The sequence below is a fragment of the Pygoscelis adeliae genome, unplaced genomic scaffold, assembly GCF_000699105.1.
Source record: "Pygoscelis adeliae isolate BGI_AS28 unplaced genomic scaffold, ASM69910v1 Scaffold145, whole genome shotgun sequence".
NCBI classification, from domain to species: Eukaryota; Metazoa; Chordata; class Aves; order Sphenisciformes; family Spheniscidae; genus Pygoscelis; species Pygoscelis adeliae.
In genome coordinates this window covers 3847511-3857817 of record NW_008824866.1, presented here as the reverse complement: position 1 = coordinate 3857817, position 10307 = coordinate 3847511, and the positions used below count along the sequence as shown (strand labels likewise).

General features: G+C 40.6%; 1 protein-coding gene across 1 annotated transcript in view; it reads right to left on the bottom strand.

The window, feature by feature from the left end:
* Positions 1-9754, bottom strand: part of TMEM55A (transmembrane protein 55A) — a 23373-nt gene extending 13619 nt beyond the window's left edge. The window contains exons 1-5 of the mRNA XM_009324454.1: positions 9660-9754; positions 8867-8970; positions 7167-7315; positions 5675-5781; positions 3781-3904 (exon numbers count right to left, since the gene is read on the bottom strand). Of these exons, the coding sequence (XP_009322729.1) occupies positions 3781-3904; positions 5675-5781; positions 7167-7315; positions 8867-8970; positions 9660-9754 (579 nt within the window). The remainder of the gene's footprint in view (positions 1-3780; positions 3905-5674; positions 5782-7166; positions 7316-8866; positions 8971-9659) is intronic.
* Between the last annotated feature and the right edge of the window lie 553 nt (positions 9755-10307).

Sequence of the window (10307 nt, the reverse complement as noted above, 5' to 3'; positions counted from 1 at the left end):
CTGCCCTCCTTTTCTATTCTACCACTTTTTCCACTTGTCTGAACACCAAATCTGCCAGAAACAGTGGAAACCTTAACACAGAAAAGACTCCTATCAGGTTACCCAAGGAAAAAAATAATCTGATGAACAAAACGTGAATAAGTAGTGATAGTTCAGCTACAGTATCACTTCAGTACTAAGTCATTCTCCCAGCTGAGACAGAGAAACTTTAAGGCACTCCATAGCATGGAGCATGCTTTTAATATTTTATAGAAAACACTCCCCATGTGTAGAGACAGGGAAAGCACAGCCCATATGTATGCTTTCATATGGAAAAAAAAATATTCTTGGAAAGGTGGTGAGCAAGTTGATAGTCTTAGAAGAACACAGAACAAGCAACTGACAATTTGACTTTTCCACCCCAGGGATTCTAGCTTTGCTTGTCTATTTTATTTATTTTTTAACTGCCAAGTAAAGTAAAGGAGATACCTTACTGAGTTACTGAGAGATGCATCTAGCATTACATATTTGCTTTACAATGTGGAGTTATCGAAGGGCAGAAATACCCTCACAGAAGCTGAGTTTCCAGGCTGACTAAAGCACTTCTATTTTTTGCTTCTCTTCTCACTCTCAAACCCAAGCAATCTTCTGATTTTTGTTAACTAAAAGATTTTGTTTACAGAATCTCAAACTTAGTAACAGAAAAAGGTATAAGCAAGAGAGTGGTGGGAAAGCTGTATAAAAGGAGAAAAAAGGGCTTGTTTCTTGCTAGCATAAAAGAATACAAGCTTCAAATTTCAAATTATTTTGAGGGCTTCTTTTCAATGTACTGTGAAGCGGTAAATTGGGTCTTACTGGCAGATAGGACTATGAAGTTCAAAATGATGCAGTTCCCTAAAGCAACCATCAGACCTGAAGTCACATGCACAAATTCCAAATTAGGAAACAGCCTTTTAAGGCATAATCTAGTAGTTATGGGCAAAACCAGCCTTTATGGGTTTGGGTTTGTTTCCCCTCCAACCCCCATTATGTTCACCTAAAGAAGTTCATAGTATAAACTACAGAATTAATTTGGGCTGCACTTACAGAAGGTAAATAGGGAATAAATAAAACTCCCATACTTATCAAAGTCCCCAAAGATAGGCCAATAATTTAGCAATGAGAATTTTACTTCATAACACTGACCCTCCCTAATTTAAAAACAAAACACCCCACCCCCCCATAGTAGAGATGGTCTTAAGAGATGACATTAAAACTAAATACCGTAACTCTTCTACAGCACTGCTTTAGCCTGGGCAGTTTTAAAGCTATGCTAAAACACTTAACTGCATTACAAAATTAAATTATGACTCTGTGTCAAACTAACAGTGTTCATGCAGGTACTTAACAGTTTGTAACATGCTACTATATTTTAAAAAGCAGCTAAAAGAAAAGGCAACGTTTAATAAAAGATTCCTGGTTTAGAGTATGTACTCTGGGTCAAAAACTGGCTGGACGGCTGGGCCCAGAGAGTTGTGGTGAATGGAGTTCAATCCAGTTGGCGGCCAGTCACGAGCGGTGTTCCCCAGGGCTCAGTATTGGGGCCGGTCTTGTTCAATATCTTTATCAATGGTCTAGATGACGGGATCGAGTGCACCCTCATAAGTTTGCAGAGGACACCACGTTGGGCGCGTGCGTTGATCTGCTGGAGGGTAGGAAGGCTCTGCAGAGGGACCTGGACAGGCTGGATCGATGGGCCCAGGCCAACTGTATGAGCTTCAACAAGGCCAAGTGCCGGGTCCTGCACTTCGGCCACAACAACCCCATGCAGCGCTACAGGCTTGGGGAAGAGTGGCTGGAAAGCTGCCTGGCGGAAAAGGACCTGGGGGTGCTGGTTGACAGCCGGCTGAACATGAGCCGGCAGTGTGCCCAGGCGGCCAAGAAGGCCAATGGCATCCTGGCCTGTATCAGAAATAGTGTGGCCAGCAGGAGCAGGGAAGTGATCGTGCCCCTGTACTCGGCACTGGTGAGGCCGCACCGTGAATACTGTGTTCAGTTTTGGGCTCAAAACCTCACTACAAGAAGGATGTCGAGGTGTTAGAGGGTGTCCAGAGAAGGGCAACGAGGCTGGTGAAGGGTCTGGAGAACAAGTCTTATGAGGAGCGGCTGAGGGAACTGGGGTTGTTTAGCCTGGAGAAAAGGAGGCCGAGCTACAACCTGAAAGGAGGTTGTAGCGAGGTGGGGGTCGGTTTCTTCTCCCAAGTAACTAGCAATAGGACGAGAGGAAATGGCCTCAAGTTGTGCCAGGGGAGGTTTAGATTGGACATGAGGAAAAATGTCTTTACTGAAAGAGTGGTTAAATATTGGACCAGGCTGCCCAGGGAAGTGGTGGAGTCTCCATCCCTGGAAGTATTTAAAAGACGTGTAGATGAGGCGCTTAGGGACGTGGTTTAGTGGGCATGGTGGTGTTGGGTTGACGGTTGGACTCGATCTTAGAGATCTTTTCCAACCTTAATGATTCTATGATTCTACTCAAGATGGCCTTTTTCTTCCATAGATCCAGTAGTTTTGTTAGTAATATTATTCTGTATTGCATACAACGTTCTTACTAGTTAAGGTCACATATAGACTTGCATTTTAAAAAAAAGCAAACAGAAAACCAACTCCAGCTATCTCCAGTTAGAGACTACTGTTCTTCAGCAAGGGTTAAGAGGAATATTTTTTTTAATATATAGGCAGAATTAGTAGATACAATATTTCTCAAGCATCTCTCTAATGGTTTCTCAGATACTACATTACTTGTAAATTCATAATCAAATCCCTAGTTTCCCTTTAAAAAACAAAAGTGTAAGAGCCATCTCCTACTCCCTGCATTCATCCTCTAGTACAGTAGTTAAGCCATTATTGCACACCTCACTGATCCATAAACCTGAAGTAAAGATTTGAAGGAACAAGTCTATTCCATTATAGAGCTCATCACAAGCAAACCCTTCTCTCACTTCTGATACAAGCCAACATGGAGTACCATCCCTTAAGCTTCCTTTTTCCTTTCACAAAATGCACTTGAGTATTCTCTGGCCTTTCCATATCTTACAATCCTTTGTTTCAGCAATGTAACACCACTCTGGTGACTACGGAGGTCCTTCAGCTGTACCACTTACCTTAGCCCTTTCCCATAACTCACAAACCTGACAAACATTCTAGCACTGCTAGATGATGAAGCTAAAGCTAGCTTACTTGTGTATTGCAGAGACCCTTCCTAAACCAAAATTCAAATATGGCAGCCCCTTATTCATGTAAAAGACTAAAAAAAAATGGTTTAACAGCAAGAGTATTTTTTTGCGTCCTTCCACTACAAAACCAGGAGAAACTTTCAGCCTCACATACAAACCAAAATCTCCAGTTCTATAACAACTGACAAATATGCTAATGGAAAGCACTGTAACAAACAGCTTTCAGGGGTCCATACAGCAATGGCAGAACATATACTATCTTAATCACTAACATAACCATCATTGCAAGTCCAAACAGAACTTAGAAACATAACTTCCTTTTCCAGTATCATCTACTCTTGCATCTCTAAGCAATAAGACTGACTGTGGGCTTTACCCACGCATGCACAGAAAGACTGTTAAAAGTTTTCTTGAAATGCATGTAAAGGTAACGAAATACAGACTATACTATAGCAATATGAGCACAGAAGGAGCTTTAGTTCCTCAATGATGCCACAGAGTGAGGCAATACGCTCTTAAAAGTGCTTACAACAAATAGCTTGAGCGATAGCACGGTGAGGTGAGAAGAAGAATCTGGTGCTTTACTTACAAGGAACGTATTTCCACAGTGCCCACATACCACTCTAGTTCCGTCTGGTTGAACTGGCAAGGCAGGCTGAGCTGGCTGCTCTTCTGGGATCAGCATTACTGGACCAAGAGTAATGATGCGTCTACTGTGTTAAGAACATTAGATGTACATGTAATTAAGCTAGCAAAAGAGAAGGACAATCCATTTAAGCAATTAGCTCAGTCACTACCAAATATTTTACACTTTTAAACTATAATCTGCTTTTTAAACAGATGATGCACCCAGTTTTGGTCTCTCTCCAAAGTGTTTCCCTTTTCAGTTTTGAAAAAATTCTCTCTCACTGTAAGATCAGCCATGCAAGCCAGAACCCTGTAGAGATCAAAGACTTGCCATCATATGGCAGAAACACTCCTCAGGAAAATGAAATCTTAATACCCAGGCTGAGCAAGCCCATGAATTGGAATGTACATGTGAAACATGTAGAAAGAGTAAGAACTCTTCCATGACCTAGTTCTCCTTCCCAAGTCAGATACTCCTCCTTCCCACACTACTGACAACCGTGTCAATATAAGCAGCATATCCGCATTTGTACAGTAAGAATTCCATTCAAATTGAGTAAACTAAAAAAGAAAACTACCCCAGGTTGACTAAATGCAATCAATTTACTTTAAAAAACAGTTTGTAAGTGTTTGCTTTTATGTTCAATGCATTTCTAGTTTAATTATACAATTTGTCCATCCAAAATGAGAGTACCCAAATTAACCAACTCAAAGCAGAATGAGGACCAGACTTCCTAGCATGAAAAAATGAAGGCAAAAATTAAAGCATTATTTAACTTGCACTGCATCTCTCTCCATATACAACCGAAATTGTATTCTGGATGGCCTCCCTTCAATCTGGAGCCTTCCATTTAGGGCACACTCCCAACTCTCTCCTTCGAAGTACCCCAATTTTGCCCATCTTCTAGTAAAACAAATACATAGGCTATCTTAGGGAAACTGCTGAAATACATGCTTTTGAGATTATTTTAATAAAATTAGGGAGTTTCTGATTCAGCTTGGTTACCAACCATATGATGTCTTACAACTGAAGTATCCCATGAACATTTTTTCTCTGAGAAAATATTTGGAATGTTTTGCAGTTTTCCCCAACACTGCATTAGCAAAAAAAAAAAGTCCCCTCCAAGTCTCAACTATGTTTCAAAATGAGAACATCCAACAGACTGGTGACTAGGGCACTTGGTGTGGCAGAGTTTCCATTCAAGTATCTGCAGACCTAGCCTTCATCTCAGTTTCTCCTGTTAGAGCTGCACCGCTTACAATCAAATTACTCCTACCTCAGTGGGATCTTTAACGTCCTAAGCCCAACAGTAAGAACACTCACTATGGAAATCACACTTGTTTCTGTTGCAACAAATGTGTAAATTAAAGTCGAGAGCTGAGAGGAGACTGAAAACTCAGTGTACCAAAGAAGGGAGGACAGGACTGAAGCCAACCTACTGCTCCCTCTCCCATTTCGTTCTGAAGTCCCCACTCTGAACCAGGCAAAGCGAGCAACCTGTGTGTTTACAGTAATTAAGTTTGCAAGAAATTATGAGTGTGAAGTCCCAGAAACAAGAAGTGATTTTCTTCTCCATTGTTCTTTATACCATTTGTTCCTTATGAAGTAGCTAAAATAGGAAACAGACATTTGAGACTACCACTAAATACAAAAAGAATTTTTTTTCTTCTTTAAACTTTAAAAAAAAAATCAAAATTGACACTACCACCACCTGTCTCTGCAGTAATTCAGTAATGCTCTGTAAGTGTCAATGTACAGAGGCCCAGGCTTGAACCTCTTTTCATTTTACATGCTCAAAGAGCACTGTTGCTTCAAAGAAGACTATCTCAAGGCACTTACAGTTTTTTATTCTTACCAGTTTGGTCTTGGACAGCCTATTTTCCGAGACGTATCTTTACAGATAAGGAGACAATTACATTGACATCTAACATACTTCTTCCCTGCAGGAGGGTTTTTGATTGGCTAAACAAAACAAAAAAAACACCAGAGAACACACATCAGAAGTCATAGCAATTCACTTTTTTTACTCATAACAGTATGACAAAGCAGAACACCTTCAGTGACAAGTTCTTGCTAACAGAGAAATACAGTTCCTCTTACAAAGGAAACTTGAGCGTCAAGACAAAATTGGAAGTTTTCTCTCTCTGCTCAGAGAAAGAACTGCAAATTTCCTCACTAGAATAAAAAGATTCTGCAAACTAATGGAAAAACCATTCATATTTTAGTAATGAAGAATTCAAGACTTCAGTTTAGTTATTTTTTAATAACTAAATATTTAATATTTTTAATAGCTTAAGTAGTAGTATATTTTTAAAAAAACAGTCAAAAGATCAAGAAAGCCTCCTTGCCTGGTACAATGGCTTTATTCAACAGTGAGAGGACCTCAGTCTGGCTCTCAGTCACTAAGAGAACATGTAGACATTGCCAAATTGTAATCTTATTTTAAACTGTACTGAAATTCTCTCTCTCCAACCTGGGAGTCAAGTTTCTGGGTCCCTTTCATACAGCAAATCACAAGTCTCAAAAGCTGCAAGATACTTTGTTTGGCCTGAAACATTATATATTGGCAGGGAAAGCGAGTGTTAATGGCAGGTTCTCTACTCTCTTAAGTGAAAAAAAAAGTTTTCCTACAGATTCAAGGCTTCCTATTTTCTGGACATAATTTAAAGTTCTTTTCATAAAATAAATCCAGTCCAGTGTTTTTCATGCAAATGCCCCCAGTGGCTGTGGAGCGCTGCAGTACCAGATGCTGAAACTGGCAGGAAGGAAAAAAATAGAAGCAGGAGGCCAAAAGCTGAAGACTTGAATTAAGAAAAGGGGAGGAGGAGCAAAAAAGTCTGATCACTGAAACAGAACCTACAATTTCTGCATTTCAAAATTGTTGTGTTGTGGTTTGTTAGCAGGCTAACAAATTGACTGAATAGTATTGCAGGAGGAAAGCACACATCCAGGAGACATGTGGGTTAGTTACTTTGTTTCTTCCATTCTTAAAACAATTCAATTCCTTTCTGTTCATCCCACCAAAAACAGTTTCACCCTTCTTTACAGAAGAGCAATTACTTCAACAACATCTTTGCTTTTTGTCCTCTGCCTCAGAAGGAAACATCCTGTGCAGCCTCATCAACAGCATGAAGATTTATTCTAGCTGCTTACGGCCATCCTTGGGCCAGCAACCCTTGAACTTGCACACTAACTACACTAGCAGCCAGCTGTGCAAACAGGTCCTTCGCAGGGGTGGCAGGAAGGGACTCACCCTTTGTAGGTGAGGACATGAATTCTACCAAGGATGTATTTCAACCTCCCCCCGCTTCCCTCCACAAAAAGAAAATGCTAAAAATCCATTTTACCGTAGCTTCATTGCAAACTGTGCACTTAACAACATGTTGATGTAGCTTGCCATCCAAATTGATTAGCGACTGGCACACGCGGCAGTTTATTACAGGTACACCGCTGGCATCTGGGCTTGCAATGGCAGTATATGGAGGAGGAAGCTCTGCTGCAAGAGATCAGGAAATCTCAGTTGAAAAACCAAACAGGGAATCCTAAAACACCATCAGCAAAGATAGTCTCTAAGCAGTCACACCCTCAAAAAAAAAATTAAAATTAAAAAATTTGAAGGTAATGATTGGTATAAACAAATGTTAAGTTTGCTTTCCCCTTCCCCACAACTTCTGTGTACCCAAACATCAACTGTAGTTGTACATAAAGCATACCAGCAACAAAAACACACCATAAATCACCCCAGAAAAGTGGATCAGACAAAAGGCTCATCTATGCAACTTTATTTTCAAACCAACTTTTTACAGTCTTTAGAAAAGGGGGAAAAAAACCCCAAACAAACCCCAAACCCACCACAGGTTAGTAGCAACCACAGACCAGCTTCTGAAGAAAAAAACAAGACACAGGTAGGCAGAAGAGCCATAACCAGCATTTAGAAACATCTGGAGAGACTGAAACATAGACAAGTGTTTATCATATAGTAACAAATATTATAGGCAAAAATACAGAAAAGTCCTGTTAAGGAAACAGGCCTTGGATGGGAAGTGGCATGAAGTGCTTCTTTTTTGAGTGCAACAACAGCAAATTTATGTTATCTTGAAGAAAAAAGATGAACTGAACCCTCAGAGCTTCTGCTTTTAAGGGTTCCAGATATTTTTGCTGTGCAAGAGCCAAAGCACGGATGCAGAAGGAGGTCTTCAGTAACTTAGGACAGGCTAACACAAGGGAGAATACAGTGGCCTCAGGCCCCCATGGAAGAGCAGCTTGCAGCTTCGCCAGTCCTGAGCCCACAAAAAACCAGGGAGGAAACGCTCAAGATCCTTCTCGGTTCAAGAATCCATGGAATGAAAACAATTCAACACAGCAACCTCTCACAAGCTTATTACCACAATTATTTGGCATGTAATAGCACCAGCTTTTATTTCATCAAGAAGCTCAGGGCTCTTCAGGTAAGCAAATAAGGAACGGGCGTATTTAGTAGTTCATAGTTAACTTTTTTTTAATACTAATACTTTGAAATACTCTGCAGCCTTGGACTTCAATAAATTATTTCATAGTTACATCAAGCAGCCAACAAAATCTTCAGAGAAGCAATGAAAGATCAGCCTACTTTTAGTTTACAAACAGCACTGAACAGAGCAGTATCTGCTGGGGGGTGGCGAGGGAAATCATGGGCTGCTATCAAAGCTGACAAGCCCAAGTATTAAATTTAAGCTTGTAAGAAAGCACTCATCACTCCTTCACTATTTTAAAGTTAATATTGTAAGCTGGAGGGATATAAGAAATCCTGCCTGCCCCTCAGACCTAAAAGTCATCACAAACCTTTGAAGCAGCATTGCTGTTCAGTGCTCTCTCTCTTTGCTACTTGGCCTACAAACAATCCAGACCCATACTTGATTTTAACTCACAGAGGCAGCGGAAAGAAGGTGAACACCTTGAGGGTCTCAGAATCGTATCCAACATACTTGAATTATTTCAGACAAGAAACAAAATTAACATGTGCAGCAATGCAATTCTGAAGCAATTGTAGAAACTGATGCTCTGTTACCTGAGCAAGTAAACTTCACACCTTCAGCTTTGATATCCCGGTTGCAGAAACCAACATCCTTAAGAAATGTCAGGTAATTTAGAGCATTTCGATTTTTTCTTTTTCTGAGGAATTACAGTAGCATCCAGTTGAAAATTAAGAATAACAACATTCTGCAGTACTGTGATACCCTGTTTTCAGTACAAGACTGCCATATGCAAGAGAGCAGATTTTCCACAATATTAACAAACAAAAACACACACAAGACAAAACCTCAACCCCCACACACTTTGGCAACTGGAAACAATCTCAAGCCTCCTAAATCACTGCAGAAACCAGGTTTGAGATTTGGATGATGGGAACAGCAGTGTCTTAGCTGCAAGTGACAAACTCAAGTGCTGCAAGGAGGTTTTGGCCATAAGCAGGCTACTTATCTGCTCCTGCAGCAAGCAGCTGACACATTTTCTGCCTAGGAGAATAAGTAGCCATAAAACAAAAGGCATGTCCAGCAGACCGAATACCAGACACTCTGTCAAGACACACCTACAGTTCAATCCCCGCTTTGAGGTTGCTTTTCTGAAAAGCAACAGTCATGTTACAGAACTACTTTTCTTTGTCCTCTCCATTTAAAGTGCGACTTCTCAACTCTATCAGCTGGGCACAGGGCAGCTGTACTAAGGAAACGCATACAGTATCTCAAAGGGTACTAGGAAGTAAAAAGAGACACACCCCCCCAGCCTTTCAGCTTTCCACGATCCTGGAATACTTTAAGAATTGGCACTATACCCATCTAGACATTTATAATATTCTATACCCTATTTGTAAGTGACAACTCTTAGGATTTTCAAAGTTGGTTAAATGAGGTGTGCGAGCACCTACAGACGCCGCCAGCCACTTCTCCAGCCTCATACTGGAGCTGCTCGGCTTCCAGGTAAGCAGCCTCTCAGTTCCTGTCCTCTTGGCTCAGCAAATTTCAGATAGCAAGCAAATAATGGCTGCTTTTCAGAGTGGTGCTGCAGCAAATAACATTTGCTATGGAGCACAAAGCCAGAGGTATCTTGGCACTGCAACCTTCATGCTTAAAGAAAAAGTGCACTCAGAAGAGCTCCAAAAAACAAACCAGCAAAACCCACCAAAATTAAGTTTAAAGAAAAGTATATTGGGAGGGAGGAGTGAAAAGGAAAATAAAGGCATTGCCTCAAAAGTTCACTGCTTATTATCCCTTAATAAAAAGACTGACAGCTTTCAAAGCACATTAACATATGTACTTTGGTATGACTTTGCGGGGGGGGGGTTGTTTGGTTTTGTTTTTTTTTTTTTTTTCACAGTTTGAATTTCAGGCTTACTATAACATCTGAAACCAGTTCATAAAGGTCCATCATGTTGGATGTGAGTGGATGGTAGGCAAGTTCCACATACACAACAGAGGTTTCAGGACACGTTTAACAAGATACTGAATTTC